We start from the raw sequence: 25,132 nt of genomic DNA on the forward strand, positions 1-25,132 counted from the left end.
GTGTGGGCTTAGTGCCAGCAATGGTTTGTCGTGGTAAATAGACACGAAAAATATATTAAACTCTAAAGAGGTATTCTAACTCAAGCGAGCAGAACGTGTGGATTTTAAAAAATCGGTTCAAAGACATACATCTGGTTTATTAGAAGCAATTATTGGTACCATGATTGTAAAAAAAAAAAAAAAGAAGATCGATATTTGTCCATTCACTATAACCGGGGATCCTCTTTTCTGCGAACAATGCCTGTAGTACCCTGCAGTAATGCGGTTGCCTTTAATGAGGGGGCATTCGTTCTCCCCTAATTGAAGCGCGATGCTTTGAAAGCTTCACACTGTGCTTCTCGTCCGTTTATCAAGCAATCCCACTTCATATACGACATACAAATATCTAAATACTGATCAAATTCAACGTTAAACTGATGTTGTGACAGTGAACTCCTTTGGAATGTATCATCATTCTACGTTAGACTTCGCGATTTAAATACAGGCAAATACGTAGGCAACTATCTTTACCGGCCATTCAAAGGAACGGGGTTTTCCACTAGATAGCACAGCTACAAAGTCAAAGTTGCCTTTAAAAATTCATTAAACTAAAATTAGGTTTTTGGTCTTAATTTTTGGTTTGGGTTAGGCATAAGGTTAGCAGTGTGGTTAAGGTTTGGGTTAGGTTTAAAATATTTTAAGAAGAGAAATTGTAGAAATGGGCGGGGTTTATGACTTTGTGGCTGTATTAACTAGTGACAACCAGTAACGGGCGACAGACTTGTTGATGTTGAGTTGGCACTTTGGCTTTTGATGTGATTGTTTTTTCATGTCTGTGAGTAGGAGGCATGTGTTTATATATTATTTTAAAACGAATTTGACTTATTCATAGCGGATCCATCCCACTTGTGCATGTGCTTATTTGTGAGACGGTGGTCAATTCTCCGTTATAAATCAAAGTACTTCGTTTTCTGTATGGATCATTATTACATATTCTGCTTCATTACTTCGTTTACTTTCTGTGCAGGCTAACAAGGAGAGCAGCAGATGACGACGCGATGTCATTACGGAGAGGTCAGTGTTGTTACATTACATACATTTGCAACAATGTGGGGTAACTATCCCCCCTCCCACACACACACAAGAAAAAATTCAATTTACTGAAGAAGAAAAAAAGCCATGTTTGGTCAAATCTGGTGTGTGTATGATGGTCATGCTTAGGCAAACAAACTATGAAGGGAAATAAGTGGCTACAGTTTACACTATTTTAGTTATTTAATTAAATGTCACTTTTAGAAAAGGAAGTTTTTCCCAAGTAAATAAATCAAATATTGAAACAAAATGGCATTGCACATCTCACTATTAATATCCTCACAGTAACTAGGTTTCCTTCCAATTGGTGACAAATTTTCATGTGAATATTCAAAACTCCGCATAAAGAGAATATGTACATTTTCCCACCATGGTGTTTCCACCGAACTGACTTGTTGCAGATAAAATCAGTGTGGGATGACGCAGTGCACATGTATTTTTTTCGCTTACGTTTTCATATACCGAGGGCCTCTCGAGTGGCACAGCAATTTAAGGCAGTGCTAGCTGTGTTACTACAGATCCTGGTTTGATACCGGGCTGTGTCGCAGCTGGCCGCGACTGGGGGACCTGTGAGGAGACGCACACTTGGCCCAGCGTCTTCCGGGTTAGGGGAGGGTTTGGCCGGCAGGGATGTCCTTGTCCCATCGTGCTCTAGCGACTCTTGTGTTGCGGGCCGAGCGCATGCACGCTGACATGGTCGCCAGGTGTATGGTGTTTCCTCCGACACATTGGTGTGGCTGGCTTCCGGGTTAAGTGTGCATTGTGTCAAGAAGCAGTGCGGCTTGGCAGGTTTTTTTTCGGGGGACTCACAGCTCTGGACTTCCGCCTCTCCCGAGTCCGTAAGGGAGTTGCAGCGATGATACAAGACTGTAACTACCAATTGGATGTGGCAAAATTGTGGAGAAAAAGGGGAGTAAAAAAAAAAATATATATATATACTTGTCATCGAATTTTCGACTTGTCACAAACCGTTGCATTAAATAGTAATTGTGCCTACTTTGGTCTTGGTACATGCGCTCTAGCCAACAGCTCTCAGATACAGTGCAGGTATGCGACCTGCAAGATAAAGCAAAGCAGTTCGACACATACAACAACACAGAGTTACACATGGAGTAAAACAAACATACAGTCAATAATACAGTAGAAAAATAAGTCCATATACAATGTGAGCAAATGAGGTGAGTTAATAGAGGTAAAGGCAAAAAAAGGCAATGGTGGCGAAGTAATTACAATATGGCAATTGAACACTGGAATGGTAGATGTGCAGAAGATGAATGTGCAAGTAGAGATACGGTGGTGCAAAGGAGCTATATAAATAAATACAGTATGGGGATGAGGTAGTTGGATGGGCTATTTACAGATGGGCTATGTGCAGTGATTTGTGAGCTGCTCTGACAGCTGGTGCTTAAAGCTAGTGAGGGAGATATGAGTCTCCAGCTTCAGTGATTTTTGCAGTTTGTTCCAGTCATTGGCAGCAGAGAACTGGAAGGAAATGCAGCCAAAGGAGGAATTGGCTTTGGGGCTGACCAGTGAGATATACCTGCTGGAGGGCGTGCTACGGGTGGGTGCTGCTATGGTGACCAGTGAGCTAAGATAAGGCAGGGCTTTACCTAGCAGAGACTTGTAGATGACCTGAAGCCAGTGGGTTTGGTGACGAGTATGACGCGAGGGCCAGCCAACGAGAGCATACAGGTCGCAGTAGTGGGTAGTATATGGGGCTTTGGTGACAAAACGGATGGCACTGTGATAGACTGCATCCAATTTGTTGAGTAGAGTGTTGGAGGCTATTTTGTAAATGACATCGCCGAAGTCGAGGATCGGTAGGAGGGTCAGTTTTACGAGGTTATGTTTGGCAGCATGAGTGAAGGATGCTTTGTTGCGAAATATGAAGCCAATTCTAAATTTAATTTTGGATTGGAGATGCTTAATGTGAGTCTGGAAGGAGAGATTACAGTCTAACCAGACACCTGGGTATTTGTAGTTGTCCTCATATTCTAAGTCTGAACCGTCCAGAGTAGTGATGCTGGACGGGCGGTCAGGTGCATGCAGTGATCGGTTGAAGAGCATGCATTTAGTTTTACTGGCATTTAAGAGCAGTTGGAGGCCACGGAAGGAGAGTTGTATGGCATTGAAGCTCGTCTGGAAGTTAGTTAACACAGTGTCCAAAGAAGGGCCAGAAGTATACAGAATGGTGTAGTCTGCGTAGAGGTGGATCAGAGAATCACAGGGCAGCAAGAGCGACATCATTGATGTATACAGAGAAGAGAGTCGGCCCGAGAATTGAACCCTGTGGCACCCCCGCAGAGGTCCGGACAACAGGCCCTCCGATTTGACACACGGAACTCTATCAGAGAAGTAGTTGGTGAACTAGGCGAGGCAGTCATTTGAGAAACCAAGGCCGTTGAGTCTGCCAATAAGAATGTGGTGATTGACAGAGTCGAAAGCCTTGGCCAGGTTAATGAATACGGCTGCACAGTAATGTCTCTTATCAATGGCAGTTATGATATCGTTTAGGACCTTGAGCGTGGCTGAGGTGCACCCATGACCAGCTCTGAAACCAAATTGCATAGCGGAGAAGGTACGATGGGATTCGAAATGGTCGGTGATCTGTTTGTTAACTTGGCTTTCGAATACCTTAGAAAGGCAGGGTAGGATAGATATAGGTCTGTAGCAGTTTGGGTCAAGACTGTCTCCCCCTTTGAAGAGGGGGATGACCGCGGCAGCTTCCCAATCTTTGGGGATGTCAGACGATACGAAAGAGGTTGAACAGGCTAGTAATTGGGGTTGCAACAATTTCGTAAGATAATTTTAGAAAGAGAGGGTCCAGATTGTCTAGCCCATCTGATTTGTAGGGGTCCAGATTTTGCATTTCTTTCAGAACATCAGTTATCTGGATTTGGGAGAAGGAGACATGGGGAAGGCTTGGGCGAGTTGCTGTGGGGGGTGCAGTGCTGTTGACCGGGATAGGGGTAGCCAGGTGGAAAGCATGGCCAGCCGTAGAAAAATGCTTATTGAAATTCTCAATTATAGTGGATTTATCGGTGGTGACAGTGTTTCCTAGCCTCAGTGCAGTGGGCAGCTGGGAGAGGTGCTCTTATTCTCCATGGACTTTACAGGTACCAGAACTTTTTTGAGTTTGTGCACAGGATGCAAATTTCTGCTTGAAAAAGCTAGCCTTAGCTTTCCTAACTGCCTGTGTACAGTGGGGAGAACAAGTATTTGATAACTGCCGATTTTGCAGATTTTCCTACTAAAGCATGTAGAGGTCTGTAATTTTTATCATAGGTACACTTCAACTGTGAGAGACGGAATCTAAAACAAAAATCCAGAAATCACATTGTATGATTTTTAAGTAATTAATTAGCATTTTATTGCATGACATAAGTATTTGATACATCAGAAAGCAGAACTTAATATTTGGTACAGAATCCTTTGTTTGCAATTACAGAGATCATACGTTTCCTGTAGTTCTTGACCAGGTTGCACCACACTGCAGCAGGGATTTTGGCCCACTCCTCCATACAGACCTTCTCCAGATCCTTCAGGTTTCGGGGCTGTCGCTGGGCAATACGGACTTTCAGCTCCCTCCAAAGATTTTCTATTGGGTTTAGGTCTGGAGACTGGCTAGGCCACTCCAGGACCTTGAGATACTTCTTACGGAGCCACTCTTAGTTGCCCTGGCTGTGTGTTTCGGGTCGTTGTCATGCTGGAAGACCCAGCCACGACCCATCATCAATGCTCTTACTGAGGGAAGGAGGTTGTTGGCTAAGATCTCGCAATACATGGCCCCATCCATCCTCCCCTCAATACGGTGCAGTCGTCCTGTCCCCTTTGCAGAAAAGCATCCCCAAAGAATGATGTTTCCACCTCCATGCTTCACGGTTGGGATGGTGTTCTTGGGGTTGTACTCATCCTTCTTCTTCCTCCAACACGGCGAGTGGAGTTTAGACCAAAAAGCTCTATTTTTGAATCATCAGACCACATGACCTTCTCCCATTCCTCCTCTGGATCATCCAGATGGTCATTGGCAAACTTCAGACGGGCCTGGACATGCGCCTGCTTGAGCAGGGGGACCTTGTGTGCGCTGCAGGATTTTAATCCATGACGGCGTAGTGTGTTACTAATGGTTTTCTTTGAGACTGTGGTCCCAGCTCTCTTCAGGTCATTGACCAGGTCCTGCCGTGTAGTTCTGGGCTGATCCCTCACCTTCCTCATGATATTGATGCCCACGAGGTGAGATCTTGCATGGAGCCCCAGACCGAGGGTGATTGACCATCATCTTGAACTTCTTCTATTTTCTTCTATCTTCTAATAATTGCGCCAACAGTTGTTGCCTTCTCACCAAGCTGCTTGCCTATTGTCCTGTAGCCCATCCCAGCCTTGTGCGGTCTACAATTTTATCCCTGATGTCCTTAACACAGCTCTCTGGTCTTGGCATTGTGGAGAGGTTGGAATCTGTTTGATTGAGTGTGTGGCAGGTGTCTTTTATACAGGTAACGAGTTCAAACAGGTGCAGTTAATACAGGTAATGAGTGGAGAACAGGAGGGCTTCTTAAAGAAAAACTAACAGGTCTGTGAGAGCCGGAAATTCTTCCTGGTTGGTAGGTGATCAAATACTTATGTCATGCAATAAAATGCAAATGAATTACTTAAAAATCATACAATGTGATTTTCTGGATTTTTGTTTTAGATTCCGTCTCTCACAGTTGAAGTGTACCTATGATAAAGATTACAGACCTCTACATGCTTTGTAAGTAGGAAAACCTGCAAAATCGGCAGTGTATCAAATACTTGTTCTCCCCACTGTATATTGGTTCCTATCTTCCCTGAAAGTTGCATATCATGGGGGCTATTCGATGCTAATTTAGAACGCCACAGGATGTTTTTGTGCTGGTCAAGGGCAGTCAGGTCTGGAGAGAACCAGGGGCTATATCTGTTTCTGGTTCTACATTTTTTTGAATGGGGCATGCTTATTTAAAGAATAACCAGGCATCCTCTACTGACGGGATGAGGTCAATATCCTTCCAATATGATCCAGGTCGATTTGAAAGGCCTGCTCGCTGAAGTGTTTTAGGGAGTGTTTGTGATGAGAGTTGGTCAGACCCATTACAGATGCAGGCAATGAGACAGTGATCACTGAGATCTTGGTTGAAAACAGCAGAGGTGTATTTGGAGGGCAAGTTGGTTAGGATGATATCTATGAGGGTGCCCGTATTTATGAATTTGGGGTTGTACCTGGTGCGTTCATTGAAAATTTGTGTGAGGTTGAGCGCATCAAGCTTAGATTGTAGGATGGCCGGGGTGTTAAGCATGTCCCAGTTTAGGTCACCTAGCAGCACAAGCTCTGAAGATAGATGGGGGCATTCAATTCACATTTGGTGTCCAGGGCACAGCTGGTGGCAGAGGGTGGTCTATAGCAAGCGGCAACGATGAGACTTGTTTCTGGAAAGGTGGATTTTTAAAAGTAGAAGCTCGAATTGTTTGGGTACAGACCTGGATAGTAAGACAAATCTCTGCAGGCTATCTCTGCAGTAGATTGCAACACCGCCCCCTTTGGCAGTTCTATCTTGTTGGAACATTTTATAGTTAGGGATGGAAATTTCAGGGTTTCTGGTGGCCTTCCTAAGCCAGGATTCAGACACGGCTAGGACATCCGGGTTGGCAGTGTGCTAAAGCAGTGGATAAAACAAACTTAGGGAGGAAGCTTCTAATGTTAACATGCATGAAACCAAGGCTTTTACGGTTACAGAAGTCAACAAATGAGATTACCTGGGGAGTAGCAGTGGAGCTAGGCACTGCAGGGCCTGGATTAACCTCTACATCACCAGAAGAACAGAGGAGGAGTAGGATAAGGGTACGGCTAAAGGCTATCAGAACTGGTCATCTAGTACGTTCGGAACAGAGTAAAAGGAGCAGGTTTCTGGCTGCGATAGAATAGATTCAAGGCATAATGTACAGTCGTGGCCAAAAGCTTTGAGAATGACACAAATATTAATTTTCACAAAGTCTGCTGCCTCAGTTTGTATGATGGCAATTTGCATATACTCCAGAATGTTATGAAGAGTGATCAGATGAATTGCAATTAATTGCAAATGAACTGAATCCCCCAAAAACATTTCCACTGCATTTCAGTCCTGCCACAAAGGGACCAGTGATTATCTTGTTAACACAGGTGTGCGTGTTGACGAGGACAAGGCTGGAGATCACTCTGTCATGCTGATTTGAGTTTGAATAACAGACTGGAAGCTTCAAAAAGAGGGTGATGCATTGTTCTTCCTCTGTCAACCATGGCTACCTGCAAGGAAACACGTGCCGTCATCATTGCTTTTCACAAAAAGGGATTCACAGGCAAGGATATTGCTGCCAGTAAGATTGCACCTAAATCAACCATTTATCGGATCATCAAGAACTTCAAGGAGAGCGGTTCAATTGTTGTGAAGAAGGCTTCAGTGCGCCCAAGAAAGTCCAGCAAGCGCCGGGACCGTCTCCTAAAGTTGATTCAGCTGCAGGATCGGGGCACCACCAGTACAGAGCTTGCTCAGGAATGGCAGCAGGCAGGTGTGAGTGCATCTGCACACACAATGAGGTTAAGACTTTTGGAGAATGGCCTGGTGTCAAGAAGGGCAGCAAAGAAGCCACTTCTCTCCAGGAAAAACATCAGGGACAGACTGATATTCTGCAAAAGGTACAGGGATTGGACTGCTGAGGACTGGGGTAAAGTAATTTTCTCTTATGAATCCCCTTTTCGATTGTTTGGGACATCCGGAAAAAAGCTTGTCTGGAGAAGACAAGGTGAGCGCTACCATCAATCCTGTGTCATGCCAACAGTAAAGCATCCTGAGACCATTCATGTGTGGGGTTGCTTCTCAGCCAAGGGAGTGGGCTCACGCACAATTTTGCCTAAGAACACAGCCATGAATAAAGAATGGTACCAACACATCCTCAGAGAGCAACTTCTCTCAACCATCCAGGAAGAGTTTGGTGACGAACAATGCGTTTTCCAGCATGATGGAGCACCTTGCCATTAGGCAAAAGTGATAACTAAGTGGCTCAGGGAAAAAAACATTGATATTTTGGGTCCATGGCCAGGAAACTCCCCAGACCTTAATCCCATTGAGAACTTGTTGTCAATCCCCAAGAGGCGGGTGGACAAACCAAAAACCCACATTCTGACAAACTCCAAGTATTGATTATGGAAGAATGGGCTGCTATCAGTCAGGATGTGGCCCAGAAGTTAATTGACAGCATGCGAGGGCGGATTGCAGAGGTCTTGAAAAAGGGGCAACACTGCAAATATCGAATTTTTGCTTCAACTTCACGTAATTGTGAATAAAAGCCTTTAACACTTATGAAACGCATGTAATTATACTTCAGTATTCCATAGTAACATCTGACAAAAATATCTAAAGACACTGAAGCAGCAAACTTTGTGGAAAATAATATTTGTGTCATTCTCAAAACTTTTGGCCACGACTGTACAGACAGGTATGGTAGGATGTGAGTACAGTGGAGGTAAACCTAGGGATTGAATAATGATGAGAGAGATATTGTCTCTAGAGACGTTTAAACCGCATATGTGGGAGGTGGAACTAAATGGTAGGTTAAGGCATGTTGAGCAGGGCTAGAGGCTCTACAGTGAAATAAGACAATCACTAACCAGGACAGTAATGGAGAAGACATATTGATATTAGGGAGAGGCATGTGTAGCCGAGTGATCATAGGGGTCCAGTGAGTGGTTGGGCTGGCTGGAGACACGGCGACTCACACAGCTAGCAGGCTGGGTCTAGCAGATGGGCCTTAGAGGGACGTCGCGATGGAGGAAAGTCTCTTTTAGCCTCCACGTGCGGTGACGTCGATAGACCAGTCGTGATGGATTAGTAGGGTTCTGAGTAGCAGAGGGGTCCAAGTCCAATTGGGAAAATAGGTATAGTGGCCCAAGAAATTGGCCGATGGATCTATTCAGCTAACAGTCCAATATGCTCTAGACAGCTAGCAGATGGCATTCAGGGGACGTCGCGACGGAGGGGCCAGTTGAGAACCCCCTCGAGCAGATTGTCGGTTGTCCAGTCGTGAAGAATCGGCGGGGTTCCGTGCCCCGTACCGGCAGAAGAAGGGGTCCGGGTATTGTAGCCCAGGAGTGGCTGATGGGCCTCTTCAGCTAGCCGGGATATGGGCCTAGCATTGGCTAGCTCCAGGCTAATTGGTGCTTGCTTCGGGACAGACATTAGCCAGGAGTCACTCGGATTGCAGCTAGCTAGCTGCGATGATCCAGGTGAAAAGATTCAGAGCTTGCGGTAGGAATCCGGGTATATGGAAAGAAAATAGGTCCGGTATGAATCGCGTTGTACAAACTGGTGAGAGCTTTCCGAGCTAAAGGTTAGCTGATGACCGCTAGCAGTGGTTAGCTGGCTAGTAGCTAGTGAGCTGGCTAGCTTCTGTTGGGGGATTCCGGTTCCGAGGTAAATAAAAATACTTTAGAAAAAACAGATCCACACCACATTGGGTGAGGCGGGTTGAAGGAGAGTATTTTGAAGTTGAGGATTAGAAAAATATACAAAAGATATGCAAAGAAAAATATATAAAATGATATATACATGGGACACGACAAGACGAAGGACAAAGACGTCTGACTGCTACGCCATCTTGGATTCAAGATAATCATGTCACCCAGTGGTGTAAAAATACTTTAAAGTACTACTTAAGGAGTTGTTTTGGGGTTATCTGTACTTTACTATTTATATTTTTGTCAACTTTTACTTTTACTTCACTACATTCCTAAAGAAAATAATTTACTTTTTTACTCCATACTTTTTCCCTGACACCCAAAGGTGCTCGTTATATTTTGAAAGGAAAATTATCCAATTCACTCACTTATCAAGAGAACACCTCTTGTCATCCCTACTGTCTCTGATCTGGCGGACTCACTAAACACAAATGCTTCGTTTGTCAATTTTGTCCGAATTTTTATTTTTTTTACCTTTATTTAACTAGGCAAGTCAGTTAAGAAATAATCTTATTTACAATGACAGCCTACCAGGGAACAGTGGGTTAACTGCCTTGTTCAGTGGCAGAACAAATCATTTTTACCTTGTCCGCTCGGGGATTCGATCCAGCAACCTTTCAGTTACAGGCCCAACGCTCTAACCACTAGCTAGCTACCTGCCACCCCAAGTCAATAAAAAATAATAGGAAAATTGTGCCGTCTCTGGTTTGCTTAATATAAGGAATTTGAAATGGTTTATACTTTTACATTTGATACTTAAGTACATTTTACCAATTCCATTTACTTGTGACACTTAAGTATATTTAAAACCAAATACTTTTACTCAAGTAGTATTTTACTAGTTTACTTTTTTTTTTACTGGGAGTCATTTTCTATTAAGGTATCTTTACTAAGTTTGAGTACTTTTTCCCACCAATGATGTCACCAGAATATGACTCAAGATTTATTGAAAAGGAGCATCAAGATCACCGTGCACTTTCACCACCACCTAATAAACTGCATGGTTTCCCGAGTCAAAGTGGGAGGATTACACACCATGTCATTGCATCACTCCAAGTTTACTTCGATATAATGGTTGTTACAGTATATCATTATTTGCGCATAGTGTTTCCACTGCCATTTCTCGCATAATTAATTTTACAGACACAAAAAGATCCCACTATGTTGAACGAACAAATGATCTGTTGGCATATTTTAAATTGTAAAGAAAATTACTGTTTCCATCACAGCTGTTGTGATTTTTTTTATATGGTATGATTTTACTCTCTTAAAACCTGTGGATAAAAATGTGGTTTGTGAGGACCCTCTTTTAATTTTCACGCCAAATCATGTCCAAGTCATCCTATAGCAGTCAAAGAAAGTGTTGGGATAATTTTTTGTGACAAAGTGGCTTCTGTGAGAATTACATGAGGGGGCGAACAATTGAAGGAGCTTAAAATATATTTTTGTTTTTATTTCTATGGTGCTATAATTAGTGTTCAGTGTTGTCAGGAAAGGGATCCTTGACTGAACTGTAGGGAACACTTTTCTTCAGTAGGATGAGAACATCTAAAGAGTAAGTCCAAAGGCCGGCAGATGGCGATATTGAGTTGTTTCATCTTACTGTCCAAAAGATGAAGATGAAACGACTCAATATCGCCATTTTCTGGCCTTAAGGCTGTCTCTTAAGATGTTCTCATCCTTTCTTCTCCCTGCTCTGTATTTTTCAGTAAATGTGGCCGTCCTTGTGCTGCTGGCTGTAGCATTTCTGATCATCGTGCAACGGAATCTCCTGAATCTCAATGACTTCCTTAGAAGTGAGAATCCAGGTAAATGTTTCCATATCTGGTAGTGGGGGTAATTTTTCAACACTCTGTTTTCTCAAATAACATTTATGGTGCTGATGGATAATGTGTAGTGTTCTGCATTGTGTGGTTTTTATACCACTGACGGCATTACAGATCACCCTGATCTAAACTGAAGTGAATTGAACTGAATGTTCTTCTTACAGATGCAGTGCCAGGTATGATTCTGCCATTTGAGTCTGAGTTTTCTCCTGAGCTCAGACCAGACCTTGTGAGAACTGGGGAGAAGATCCCAGTGGTCATTACTGCTGCAGAGGAGAGACTGGGAGCTGTGGTGGCTGCCATGAACAGTGTCTACCAGAACAGCAAATCCAACATTGTGTTCAACATTGTGACCATGAATGACACTGTGGATCACCTCAAGTGAGTGATTAACACGTTACCTCTGCCATGCTGTTAATAAAAAGCACAACAGAGACTTGTTTGAGGCTGAATGATGTTAGCGTTTTTAATGCCCATTTCAATCCCCAGGGTGTGGATGACTAAGACCCAGCTTAACAATGTCAAGCACAAGATCATCATATTTGAGCCCCAACTTCTCAATGGGAAGATTACCAAAAATCCTCAGAAGCTTGACTCTGTGAAACCGGTGAGGCAGACCACATGTATTATCAGTGTTATAGATGTTGATATTCATAGATAATACAGTGAGCTCCTAAAGTATTGGGACAGTGACAATTTTGTGTGACAATTTATTTTGGCTCTGTATTCTACCACTTTGAATTTGAAATGATACAATGACTATGAGGTTAAGTGCAGACTGTCATCTTTAATTATTACTATTTTTTTACTTTAATTTATTTGGTAAATATTTTCTTAACTCTTTCTTGAACCTTATTGTTGGTTAAGGGCTTGTAAGTAAGCATTTCATGGTATGTGACAAACAGTTTTATTTCAATTTTAGGGTATTTTCATCCATATCGGGAGAACTGTTTATTCTATTCTTATTTACAATAAAAGTTACTCCAAAATGACACAATATACATACTGCTGTTAATATTAATACTACTCGTTTGCTTTATTTGTTTTGTTTTAGTTGACCTTTGCCAGATTTTACATGCCGGTATTCATACCAGATGCAGAAAAGGCCATTTATTTGGATGATGACATCATTGTACAAGGTAGCTCTTAACTGAACATGATAATGTTTGGCACAGTAAGAATATTTCTTAACTGAAAGAGAATAAAGAATGAGAAGTAAACATATGTTTGCAGGGGACATCCAAGAGCTTTTTGACACAAGCCTAAAGTCAGGTCACGCAGCTGCGTTCTCAGACGACTGTGATTCTGCATCCGCAAAGGGCATCGTTCGAGGGGCCGGGAACCAGGTACACAACGCCAGCTGTAGACTCTTAAAAAATTACAAATAAATTTAAAAGAGTGATTAAAGCCTTGTATAAAAACTAATGATGTGAAAGCATATTGTTTTGTACTTTGTGTCATATATCAAATATTGGCAATGATTTAATCATCTCAAGTATGTTTTCCTTTAGAACAATTACATTGGCTTCCTGGACTTTAAAAAAGACGCCATCAAGAAGCTGGGCATGAGGGCTAACACGTGTTCCTTTAATCCCGGAGTGATCGTGGCCAACCTGACGGAGTGGAAGCGTCAGAACATCACCAACCAACTGGAACACTGGATGGAGCTCAACGCACAGTAAGTCACCTGGAGGGCCACACAGCCACAGTGGCAGAATTCCCACAGCCCTCCAGAGATGAAAAAAACCTCCCACAGATTGTAGACTATTGTAAAGTACTCTGTTTGAGTTTATTTGCTTTTATTTTATTCCATTGTCAGAGAGGACCTCTACAGTAAGACCCTGGCAGAGAGTATCACCACACCTCCCCTGCTCATTGTCTTCTACAAACACCACTCCAGCATCGACCCCATGTGGCACGTCAGACACCTAGGTAAGAACTGTTACTATGGTCTGTCGAGAAATGTGTATTTGATTAGATAGCCTTCATATCAGATTTCATATAATGTAGCGAGTTTCCCCACTGAGCCAACAGCTGTTTTCCCACCAATGTTTTTGCACTTGCAGTGGAGAGAGCACACGTGCGGGGGTAAGGGAAGTTAAGCTCGCTGAGGGGTGCTTTGCTGTCTGTCTCCCTAACAATGAGCTGCAAACAGCCCTGGCACACTTAGTGATGTTGTATAATAAAGTACAAAGGTTATTGTTACAGTATCATCATTGCCCTTTCTGACTGGCAGCCTAATTTATTGGCTTGTACAGTTTATAGTCCTATAAACTAGCGAGCTATTGGCCTTTGTTTGCATAAAACACTCAGTATTGCTCTATTTTCAGGGGCCACTGGTGCTGGAAACCGCTATTCTCCCCAGTTTGTGAAAGCTGCCAAACTCCTCCATTGGAACGGACATTACAAACCATGGTCCAGGACCTCTTCATTCACCGAAGTCTGGGACAAGTGGTATATTCAGGACCCCATGCGTAAATTCCATCCAGTTCGGAAACATGCAGACTAAAGCAGGGATGTGACCAGACGACAGCTAGTCTGCCTCTACCTGTCTGTCCTCCGAGTGACTTCTCAGGAACCCTAACGTGATGCAAGCCCATTCCAGTGAAATGTCTGTTTACCATGCAGTGGTGTTGTAGATCTCAGGCAGAGACAGGGGCATGTTCCATACGATACATCTCAATAGTCTAGTAGTGGTCTTGTCGTATTTTTTCACATCAATGCAGATGCACCAATGATGCTTAGCTTCATAAGACAAAAATAATCATGTGCCTGTGTTCAGGAACGATCCCTCTAACAATGCCAAGATTGCCTCTTTCCTTAGACTTTTACTTTGATTCATTATTCTGTCGGATCAATGTTTGTTACTGCCGGTTGTCTCGCACTTTAACTCTTTTGTATATCACTACCACAACACTAAACTTTACACAAATAGTTATAAACAAGCTTGAAGCCTACTATCCTTTCTCTTGATTGCATTTGACAAAGGATGGTATACACAAACCACTATGGTGTCGAATAGCTTATTTACATCATTGACACTTATCTAGAGTGCATACATTCTCGTACTGGTTGCCCGTGGGTATCAAACCCACTATGCTCTACCAACAGAGTCACATGGGACCAACTCCTATGGTTTTTATTTTAAAGTTCTCAAGCGCTACATGCCTCCTGATAATGTGGTGATTGCTTACAGCTGTTACAAATCAGGGCTTATTTTTCTACTCTGTACAAAGGATTATTCTAGCAGATATAAATATTGTGTCATCCTTTTGTAAAAGAAGCTTAATAAAACCAAGTCAACTACCTGGAGTCTTGGTTAAATTATCAACCCCATTTTAACAGAATTACTGGAATGAAAGCACAACCTGGGGCAAATTATGGATAAATGTATTTGTTTTGAGGCTATATACACAATAATTCACATTGTACAGATCATGGACCTTTAGGCAAAACATTTACCAACTCATTATACAGGTTAGTCAGTTGATTCTAATAGCCTGTAACCAGGTGTCATGGAAATGCTACACAGGGACATTAAGTCAATCTTTACTCTTAATAAACAATTAAACTGGAGATGTTCTAACAAACTTGATGCATCATCGTACACGTCTGTCAGGAACTCTCGGGGCAGTCCTGTTAGATCTCATACTGGTTACAGACACGTTGCATAATTCAATGGGTTAGTTCCGGCAACATCCATCTTAACTTAAAGAACATATTCTGGGTGTTTTAGGAGAGGGTCATGTCACCTCCCCCCCATATCTTTACCAGGCAAGAACCAAGGATTATTTAAGCCACTAAAATAGGATTTTCCATCACACAGGTTTACAGAACAGATGGTGCCAGTATGGTTTAGACATGACGAGGAAAAGACTTAAGAAACAAAAAGGACAGATGTTCATTTAAAATCTGTGTTGAAGTCATAGGTGTCATCTGTGTGGACTGAGGAGATGTCAATGTTGACTGGGACAGGAACCTGTAACCTCACCGTGGCTTGTTTGTCTGCAAAGCATAAATCATTTCTTAAGTGACATTGACAACACATTTGTTTGGGAATGTAACAGGAATCAAGCTTTGCCCTGAAATACAAAAAAAAATATCCAATTTCATAATAGATTCCAGACAAGGTACTCTGTCTGGCTCAGCAGTGGATCAGAGTTGGATTAGAAGTCTTCACTTGAAATTCAGACTTGCGTTATTGTCCTCATTTCCACACAGACTGACTCTACATTAACTAGGCATGTAACAGGAATGAAGCTGGTTTTCTTTTATATTGATTTACTTGTGACTGGTGTCTTTATTTGTGGTTCATCTGTTTCCGCAGTCACTTCCTCAGACATCTCTTTAACCCCACCAGCCTGAAATTAAGAGGAAGATATTGCAGTAGTAACTCAGCGTTTGCCCTGAAAAGACATTTGGTTTAGGTGTTTACCAAAAAATGCATTTGATTATTGACTGCAGGAGATCAGAGTTGGATTAGAAGTCTTCACTTTAAAATCAGACTTGCGTTTTTGTCCTCATTTCCATGATAGCACAGACTGACCCTACTTTTATCTGATTCATCAGGTTAGAAACATAAGCTAAAAATGTTCAGCTACCTCTTGGTTTTCACAGCTACCCTCCATATCTTCCTCAGTGGGCTCTGGAGCAGGTTTGTCCTCAACAACGTCACTCAGCACTCCGGCGGTGGGGCCTTTAGACAGGAGGACAATGCTGCTGGCCTGGTTTGGGAACTTTACACCTGGGAGGAGAGTGGGTCAGTCATCATCACACAACACACTCATTACTGTAAAATGAAACAATTGAGTATTTTCTCTAATAGAATTAACATACTTCTTAGAGTCTCCTCGTTGCCTTTCCGCAACTTGTCCAAGTCCCACCCCTTCTGCATCTCTCTTACAATGTCTTCAGAGAGGTATGGGGGAAGGCTTGGCTTCTCAGGGGATTTGCAGTGGTAACTCAGCTTTGCACTAAAAATATAATTTATTAGTATAATATATATAAAAATATAAATATCATTCTAGTTTCCAGGCAAGGTACTGTCTGGCTCAGCAGCGGGATCAGAGTTGGATTAGAAGTCTTCACTTAAATTCAAGAATTGCGTTAATTATCCTCATTTCCCATGCTAGCCTGAATATAAATGGGTAATAAATTGTTACGATGACAACACTTACCCTGTCCAATCATTGAGGAAGGTAGAGGCAGCCAGTTCTGTGTTGGGGACTCCACCCTTCTGCAAAAACCCACGCTTCTTGGCAAAAAAGGTTAAAAACTCCAGGGAGTTTCTAAAGTCTGGAACATTGTACTGAAGCATTACCTGAAAGACAAAGTCCATGATTACCTATCAGTATGCTCAGCAGAGCTAGGGCTTGATCTTAAACTTGGCAGTAAAATGTCCTTACACCAGTTTTATTTAACTAGGCAAGTCCGTTAAGAACAAATTCTTATTTACAATGACGGTCTACCCCAGGCCAAACCCTAACGACGCTGGGCCAATTGTGCACCGCCCTATGGGACTCCCAATCACAGCCGGTTGTGATACAGCCTGGGATCGAACCAGGGTCAGTAGTGACACCTCTAGCACTGAGATGCTGCGCCACTCGGGAGCCCAAGTGAGTGGCAGGGATCTCACCTGTTGCTTGTTGCACTGTTTGAGCAGGGTCCTGACGGCCTCTAGAACAGTCTCCTGCTTATCCTCCACCTGGAGACTCCTCAGCGCCATGGCAGCTTTTGGGTTAGACTGGGATGCCAATATCCCTGGGCTGTCAATCATTTTGACATTCTTAGATATGTGGACGTCTTGGAAGCACCTGCAAGGGTCAGACATCAGGTGTGTTAGGTGGGAAGCTTCAAATGACAGTCATGCTTTGAGCAAATTCAGGAAAAGAGACATAGCCAAATGTTTGACTGTTTTGCCCTAAGTGGCAAGACCCAGATGAAGTGTATGAAGCTCAGTGTTGGATTGAATATAGACTCCACGGTTTTGTCAGATCTTCAACTTCATCACGCTTCATACAATTCCTCACCATCTGCGAATAAAACAGACCCCATCACTATCATGAATTATTAAAATGGTTCAGCTTCACTCACTTGGTGATCCCTCTCTGAACTCCTGCATTACAGGCCCTCATCCCCTTCAGGCTGTTGATCAGACTGCTCTTCCCCACATTTGGGAACCCTGAGGGGACAGAGGAGGGCATCAGAGGTGGAAGTCATAGACAACGGGTATTTATACTGTGCAGGATAAACCCTTAAAGATTGATCATATTGTCAAGGGGTCCTGATATAGCAGACATAATGTGCTAATTTGTGCATGCAGTCATGATATAATTGATCAAATAAACTGAAAGAACACAAATAAGAGATCAGACATAGGGTACCCAACAGGGCACTGTGATTGCTATGTATGAGATCAGAGTTGGATTATTAGTCTTCACAGACATCAGTAGTTCACATAAATCCTCATCATTTCTCATCCACAACCCTTTAATAACACCACTTGAGAGCCATACTAATCAAGGGAAAAGATGCTGTTCATGTTTGAGTAATGGTTAGGGGAGTAATTTACTTACCAACTAAGCCCACTTTTAGTGAGCCCTCTCTCCCTGTTGCATTTGCATAGTCCCCCAGGAGCTGGAGAAGACTGCTGCTGCCATAACAGGCCACTCCTTTTGTCTGGTCTACTACTCCGTTAAGAGTTGCAAACCTGGCCTTCTTCTCTTGCTGTTTAAAAACAAACAAAAAATAAACATGTAAATGCATTAATTATCAATATTCTAATAGTCTACACAGTAATGACCCATATTCTACATTCTGTGCAGGTGACTGAAGCTGGTCATCAATATGGAACCCCCCCCCCCAAGTAGTCAGTGAAATTAATCGCATTAAAATATTTGGTACTGCATTTACATACCACTGTTTTGTCCTGTAGTTGTGTGGATGCCTTGAACGCCACAGCAGGGAACTCAAGCTGAAGACACTGTAGCCACTTCTCCACATTATCTTTAGGGACAAGATCTGAAGGATGGAAAATGTAATTTATGGTATTAAAGTTTAACTACTTTTTGAAGTTAAACTTAAAATATAATTGACATGAAAGAATGTTATCCCATAAGGTTATTACCTATTTTGTTCAACAGGAATAGTAGCTTCTTGTTTCCTTCCCCCTTCAGCACAGCTTCCTCTAGCTGTGGGCATCTGCAGCCAAGGGGATCTCTTGCATCTAGGATTTCAACTATGATGTCAGAGGCATCGATCACCTGGAGTAAATATGAGAGTAGCCTAATGAATATTGATTCATTGGGACACTCAGGTAGGGCATGTTTTCATGATAGCTTCTGTCTTGCAGAGCAACTCAGCCAGACAAGGGCTATCCTTTCCTTAACTAGGACTTAATGCCAACAGACATGTGGATGTAATAATCTCACCTTGTTTAATTCTGAACAAAGGTGCTTCTTCGAATTCCTTGGGTCACTTTGCTTCACCATCTGTTTCACAAGGTCCTCCTGTGACGGTAACTCCTGTGGAGTTAAAAAGTGGAGTTAAAATAGTGTCAAGCTACACGGAGGGCATGATCTTTGACGCACCCATTTTCTTTACCTTTCTAGCTTTCTTTGCTTTAGGGTCTGCATCCCTGCCGGCAGCGTTTTCCTTCTTCCTCTTCTGGGCCCGTTCTTGTTGCTTGGCAAGCTTCTTTTTCTCCTTTTCTTCTTCAAGCTGGGTTGGAGAGAAGGTAAAAAAAAATAATCATAGACCTAATTGTTTTGCCCCCTAAAATATGAAAGTGATGAGCCCACACATGTACCTGGATGTTATCCCAAAAACAGTTAATGGCCTCACCTTTGACCTCCTCTGTTCTGCTTCCCTCAGAATATCCTCTTTGAATGGTGCTTTGTTGGGAACTCCAATATCCTTTTTCACTTTTTTGCCAACTCCTTTCTTTTTTGCATCTTTTCTTAGTTTTTTGTTGTGTTCCCGGACCTAAAAACAAAAAAATTAGATTAGAAATCATGGCAAGACAAAATCGCTTTCATACATACATTATATATGCACATCTATCATTCAACAAGATGGCGCCGACAGACATGGCAGCTTTGCCTCTATCTCCATTTACAAGCTTTTGCTACACCCGCAATAACATCTGCTAAATATTTGTATGCGACCAATACAATCTGATTTTGACACTATCTCCAACTGAGTTAACGTTTACTACCTACCGTTAACAATGTTTTTTTTTTTTACGTTAGCAATGTATGACATCAGCTAGGAGTCGCCTTAAAGAGAGTGGTGACAGTAATGAGTGCAATTCACAATGTTTACCTTTTTCTGTATTTTGTAACGTTTGGAGCAAGACACGCGTTTACTTGCTTTCTTTAACCCTGAAAAACATTAACGAAATTCTAGCCAGGGTTGCCTTCCTAACAACCTAATGCTAGCTAGAGAGCTAACGTTATGACTGTATAGCCAGCATTGGCTAACTGGCAATGAAAATGTATTCAACTGAACCACAACAAATACTACATTAATTGTAATTAATACAGAAAAAAACAATGTTCAAGCCAAATATAAAGACTTTAGCTACACTTACCTGGACGCTTCATTGCAGTGCTATAGGTCTGACAATGCGACTACAAAATTCTGCTGCACGTGGAACCAGGAGCTAGCTGTCGGAATCTCGTCAGCAACACCAAAAAAAGTAGTTCCGGGTCACGGCATTTCCTAAATAAAAGTACCCCACGTAATACACTATAGGCATATCAATTACATATTGGCCTATAAACTATTCTAGGTGCCAAAATAAAAGTGGGGTTGGTATTATTCACTATCCCACTGGGTACACACTAGTTGAATCAACGTTGTTTCCACGTCCTTTCAATGAAATTACATTGAACCAATGTGAAATAGACATTGAATTGATGTATGTGCCCAGTGGGTAGGGTCTGTAGAATCTCGATGTATGGTGTTATTTTATGAGGGAATGAGGTCTATATACCCAATATGTCCTACTCCATAACAGTAAATGTGCAATGCTAGAATGTGAAATCGGTGCAATTTGGTATCACTTTGATTGTGTTGTAAAAAGGATGTAGACTCCGCTACTATTCTATGCAACTCAGAATCATGTAGAGATCAAGATACCACCATTGCAAAATTGATTATGTCTTAAAAGGGACTGTGACACATTTATACATTATGTTGATAGTGACAACAAGGTGAAATGAAACAAAAGGGTACAAACAGAGAATGTAAATTAGGCTCAGGTACCTCTCGATTGAAGGTTAAACTCTCCTCAATCAATAGATTTTGTACCCAATGATGCCAATTTAGACATTTTGTTGCTAGATTTAGCAACTTTTCAGACTACCCTAGCAACTTTTCAGACTACCCTGGCAACTTTTTTTTCAAACAGCACCTAGCAACAAATTTAACTGATTTTAAAAATGTATTTGGAACTTTTAGCAACTTTTGAAAAGTGACTCAAACGCTAAAATGCACGCATTTCCCCTCTAAATGACACAAAAACTATTTTTTTCTGTCACACACTCAGTTACAACACACGTGCCTGGCTGCAAAAGTGCATTGAGTGACGTCAGCAGCAAATTGCAAATCATTGTTGGCTGACTGCAGTAGCACGGATTCGACGAGCCAAACCCAATGAATATAGTTGGTAACGAATGTTTGATCTTGAACAGAACTTACAACATCAATTAACAAGTTTCAATCAAAATTGTACAGAAAATGTACAGAAATGTCAAATCATATTTTTTGCAGACATGGCCAGTCAATTTGAGTAACGTTATTGTGTATTCTACGTAATGACGTGGTTTTACGTTATCACGCAATGACATCACAACGTAATTTAGCAACAAATCAACCTGCCTCTAGCAATCTACCCTGAAAATTAGTTGGCGACACTGTTTGGAGTCCCGTGACACTTGTTGGGGTTGTAGAGCAAAACGGAGATTATCTCCCATTTCCACAGTGGAAAATCCCAAACGGTACCGACGCTATTAACAGAAGTTGGCACATCAGCGTTATTGACTTCAGACGAGTCCAGTGACACTTGTGGTGGTCGTAGAGCAAATAGACGTTTTTGTGAGAAGACCGATTTCCGGGATGTCTCATGGTGTGACAAACACCGCTGTAGCTCAGCCACCTTCCACCGCAGATGCGGTAGACAACCATAGGTGGATTGAGACGCAGCACATGCAACCTGATATATCTAGTTTAAATTGACGGATTTTTATGGGAATTTTTGTATTATCTTACTTAGATTGACACACCGGTCAATTGACCCACTTTTACATCGGCACATAGAATACTTTTTTCTATATAAGCCAATATGAAATGTATAGGTCTACAGTGTATTGCATTGGGACCAATATAATGCCTAGAGTAGAACGTGTTGCTTGGTATTTATATCTCAGTCCTCCATGAAATAACACCATATATAGATTCTGCACACCCTACTGAGTAATCCCAACCCCACTTTTACTTCAGCACCTAGAATAGTTTGTTCTCTATAAACCAGTATGTAATTTATAGGCCTATAGTGTATTGCATTGAATGGAGTGGGTGGAGTAGAAAGTGCTGCGGTGAATTAAGACTAGTGCTAGATCAGTACGGTCTGTAGAATATTATGTTCTTTACGTTCATTTACTTAAGCTTCTCAATGTGCTCCACCTTATAATATTATTGATTTATTTTATTTATTTATTTCACCTTTATTTAACCAGGTAGGCCAGTTGAGAACAAGTTCTCATTTACAACTGTGACCTTGCCAAGCAAGATAAAGCATAGCAGTGCGACAAAAACAATATAGTTACACAAACAAACATACAGTCCATAACACAAAAGAAAATAAAAACAGGAAGATCTATGTACAGTGTGTGCAAATGTAGAAGAGTAGGGAGGTAGGCAATAAATAGGCCATAGAGGCGAAAATAATTACAATTTAGCATTAATACTGGAGTGATATATGTGCAGATGATGATGTGTAAGTAAAGATACTGGGGTGCAAAAGAGCAAGAGGGTAAGTAATAATATGGGGATGAGGTAGTCGGGTGTGCTATTTACAGATTGGCTGTGTACAGGTACAATGATTGGTAAGCTGCTCTGACAACTGATGCTTTAAGTTAGAGAAGGCGATATAAGACTCCTGCTTCAGAGATTTTTGCAATTCGTTCCAGTCATTGGAAGCAGAGAACTGGAAGGAAAGGCGGCCAAAGGAAGTGTTGGCTTTGGGGATGACCAGTGCAATATACCTGCTGGAGCGCGTGCTGCGGGTGGGTGTTGCTATGGTGACCAGTGAGCTGAGATAAGGCGGGGCTTAACCTAGCAAAGACTTATAGATGACCTGGAGCCAGTTGGTTTGGCAACGGATATGTAGTGAGGGCCAGCCATAGAGGATGAGAGCATAGAGGTTGCAGTGCTGGGTAGTATATGGGGCTTTGGTGACAAAACGGATGGCACTGTGACTACATCCAGTTTACTGAGTAGAGTGTTGGGGGCTATTTTGTAAATGACATCGTCGAAGTCAAGGACCTTTAGGATGTTCAGTTTTACGAGGGTATGTTTGGCGGCATGAGTGAAATAGGCTTTGTTGCGAAATAGGAAGCCGATTCTAGATTTCATTTTGGATTGGAGATGTTTAATGTGAGTCTGGAAGGAGAGTTTACAGTCTAACCAGACACTTAGGTATTTATAGTTGTCCACATATTCTAAATCAGAACCGTCCAGAGTAGTGATGCTAGTCGGGCGGGAGGGTGCGGGCAGCAATCGGTTGAAGAGCATGCACTTAGTTGTACTAGCATTTAAGAGCAGTTGGATGGCACGGAAGGAGTGTTGTATGGCGTTGAAGCTCGTTTGTTAGCACAGTGTCCAAAGAAGGGCCAGATGTATACAGAATGGTGTCGTCTGCGTAGAGGTGGATCAGAGTATCACCAGCAGCAAGAGCGACATCATTGATATATACAGAGAAAAGAGTCGGCCCGAGAATTGAGCCCTCTGCCACCCCCATAGAGACTGCCAGAGGTCCGGACAACAGGCCCTCCGATTTGACACACTGAACTCTATCTGAGAAGTAGTTGGTGAACCAGGCGAGGCAGTCATTTGAGAAGCCAAGGCTATTGAGTCTGCCGATAAGAATGCGGTGATTGACAGAGTCCCGTGTGGCTCAGTTGGTAGAGCATGGCGCTTGCAACGCCAGGGTTGTGGGTTCAATCCCCACTGGGGGACCAGGATGAATATGTATGAACTTTCCAATTTGTAAGTCGCTCTTATCCAGAGCGTCTGCTAAATGACTTAAATGTAAATGTAAGAGTCGAAAGCCTTAGTCAGGTCGATGAAGACTGCTGCACAGTACTGTCCTTTATCTATGGCGGTTATGATATCGTTTAGGACCTTGAGCATGGCTGAGGTGCACCCATGACCAGCTCGGAAACCAGATTGCATAGTGGAGAAAGTACGGTGTGATTCGAAATGGTCGGTGAACTGTTTATTAACTTGGCTTTTGAAGATTTTAGAAAGGCATGGTAGGATATATATAGGTCTATAACAGTTTGTGTCTAAGGTGTCTCCCCCTTTGAAGACGGGGATGACCGCAGCAGCTTTCCAATCTTTGGGGATGTCAGACGATACGAAAGAGAGGTTGAAAAGGCTAGTAATAGGGGTTGCAACAATTTTGGCGGATAATTTAATAAATAGAGGGTCCAGATTGTCTACCCCAGCTGATTTGTAGGGATCCAGATTTTGCAGCTCTTTCAGAACATCAGCTGTTCGAATTTGGGTGAAGGAGAAGCTGGGGGGGGGGGGGGGGGGGGTGCTGAGGTGTTGGCTGTGGTAGGGGTAGCCAGGTGGAAAGCATGGCCACCCGTGGAAAAAAGCTTATTGAAATTATGTATTATCATAGATTTATCAGTGGTGACAGTGTTTCCTATCCTCAGTGCAGTGGGCAGCTGGGAGGAGGTGCTCTTATTCTCCATGGACTTTACAGTGTCCCAAAACATTTTGGAATTAGTCCTACAGGATGCAAATTTCTGTTTGAAAAAGCTAGCCTTAGCTTTCCTAACTGAGTATATTGGTTCCATACTTCCCTGAAGAATTGCATATCGCGGGGGCTATTCGATGCTAATGCAGAACGCCACAGGATGTTCTTGTGCTGGTCAATGGCAGTCAAGTCTGGGGTGAACCAAGGGCTATATCTGTTCTTAGTTCTACATTTTTTGAACGGGGCATGCTTATTTAAGATGGAGAGGAGAGCACTTTTGAAGAGCAACCAGGCATCCTCTACTGATGGGATGAGGTCAATATCCTTCCAGGATACCCGGGCCAGGTCAGTTAGAAAGTCCTGCTCGCAGGCCTCCCAGGTGGCGTAGTGGTCTAAGGCACTGCATCGCAGTGCTAGCTGTGCCACCAGAGACTCTGGGTTCGAGCCCATGCTCTGTCGCAGCCGGCCGCGACCGGGAGGCCCATAGGGCGGCGCACAATTGGCCTAGTGTCGTCCGGGTTAGGCAGGGTTTGGCCGGCTGTGATATCCTTGTCTCATCGCGCACTAGCGACTCCTGTGGCGGGCCGAGCGCAGTGCACGCTGACCAGGTCGCTAGGTGTACAGTGTTTCCTCCGACACATTGGTGCGGCTGACTTCCGGGTTGGATGCGCACTGTGTTAAGAAGCAGTGCAGCTTGGTTGGGTTGTGTTTCGGAGTACGCATGGCTCCCGAACTTCGCCT

General features: G+C 42.8%; 2 protein-coding genes and 5 non-coding genes across 8 annotated transcripts; 2 read left to right on the forward strand and 5 right to left on the reverse strand.

Annotated features, from left to right (window-relative positions):
* The first annotated feature begins 730 nt into the window (after nt 1-730).
* glt8d1 (glycosyltransferase 8 domain containing 1) lies at nt 731-14,357 on the forward strand. Of its 2 annotated transcripts, none has more exons than XM_023996390.2 (10): nt 731-814; nt 1,007-1,053; nt 11,284-11,382; nt 11,565-11,781; nt 11,890-12,007; nt 12,455-12,539; nt 12,634-12,746; nt 12,912-13,078; nt 13,220-13,332; nt 13,731-14,357. In XM_023996390.2, the coding sequence occupies exons 2-10, from the start codon at nt 1,038-1,040 to the stop codon at nt 13,907-13,909; spliced, it is 1,107 nt and encodes a 368-aa protein (XP_023852158.1). In that variant the 5' UTR covers nt 731-814; nt 1,007-1,037; the 3' UTR covers nt 13,910-14,357. The 2 variants fall into 2 exon arrangements, with proteins under 2 accessions (XP_023852158.1, XP_023852156.1); XM_023996388.2 differs by having other exon boundaries at nt 743-825.
* A 416-nt stretch (nt 14,358-14,773) lies between these two features.
* gnl3 (G protein nucleolar 3) lies at nt 14,774-20,408 on the reverse strand. The gene is made up of 15 exons (XM_023996385.2): nt 19,991-20,408; nt 19,723-19,781; nt 19,243-19,383; nt 19,003-19,119; nt 18,831-18,923; nt 18,527-18,662; nt 18,317-18,420; nt 17,976-18,126; nt 17,494-17,581; nt 17,036-17,213; nt 16,578-16,720; nt 16,237-16,373; nt 16,002-16,144; nt 15,686-15,761; nt 14,774-15,405 (listed from the first exon to the last, which is right to left on the reverse strand). Exons 1-15 carry the CDS (start codon nt 20,001-20,003, stop codon nt 15,302-15,304), a joined length of 1,683 nt encoding a protein of 560 aa, XP_023852153.1. The 5' UTR covers nt 20,004-20,408; the 3' UTR covers nt 14,774-15,301.
* LOC111970806 (small nucleolar RNA SNORD19) lies at nt 15,542-15,617 on the reverse strand. The gene has a single exon (XR_002878172.1). It is a non-coding gene; the product is annotated as a small nucleolar RNA SNORD19 (small nucleolar RNA).
* LOC111970807 (small nucleolar RNA SNORD19) lies at nt 16,449-16,525 on the reverse strand. Its single transcript, XR_002878173.1, has one exon. It is a non-coding gene; the product is annotated as a small nucleolar RNA SNORD19 (small nucleolar RNA).
* On the reverse strand, nt 17,345-17,420 carry LOC111970809 (small nucleolar RNA SNORD69). Its single transcript, XR_002878174.1, has one exon. It is a non-coding gene; the product is annotated as a small nucleolar RNA SNORD69 (small nucleolar RNA).
* LOC111970805 (small nucleolar RNA SNORD19) lies at nt 17,803-17,877 on the reverse strand. Its single transcript, XR_002878171.1, has one exon. It is a non-coding gene; the product is annotated as a small nucleolar RNA SNORD19 (small nucleolar RNA).
* Nucleotides 20,409-23,567: 3,159 nt separating the features above from the next.
* trnaa-ugc (transfer RNA alanine (anticodon UGC)) lies at nt 23,568-23,640 on the forward strand. Its single transcript has one exon. It is a non-coding gene; the product is annotated as a tRNA-Ala (tRNA).
* Nucleotides 23,641-25,132: the final 1,492 nt, after the last annotated feature.

Source organism: Salvelinus sp. IW2-2015, linkage group LG11 (genome assembly GCF_002910315.2).
Source record: "Salvelinus sp. IW2-2015 linkage group LG11, ASM291031v2, whole genome shotgun sequence".
Taxonomy (NCBI): domain Eukaryota; kingdom Metazoa; phylum Chordata; class Actinopteri; order Salmoniformes; family Salmonidae; genus Salvelinus; species Salvelinus sp. IW2-2015.

What these genes read in the sequence shown, in the direction of transcription:
- glt8d1 (XM_023996388.2), top strand. An exon ending in AGCTTGACTCTGTGAAACCG is followed by an intron (nt 12,008 to 12,454) that starts GTGAGGCAGACC and finishes GTTTTGTTTTAG; the next exon opens with TTGACCTTTGCCAGATTTTA. An exon ending in TTCGAGGGGCCGGGAACCAG is followed by an intron (nt 12,747 to 12,911) that starts GTACACAACGCC and finishes GTTTTCCTTTAG; the next exon opens with AACAATTACATTGGCTTCCT.
- gnl3 (XM_023996385.2), bottom strand. An exon ending in ATTCCTGTTGAACAAAATAG is followed by an intron (nt 18,421 to 18,526) that starts GTAATAACCTTA and finishes TCCATCCTTCAG; the next exon opens with ATCTTGTCCCTAAAGATAAT. An exon ending in TTCCTCAATGATTGGACAGG is followed by an intron (nt 16,374 to 16,577) that starts GTAAGTGTTGTC and finishes TTATATTTTTAG; the next exon opens with TGCAAAGCTGAGTTACCACT.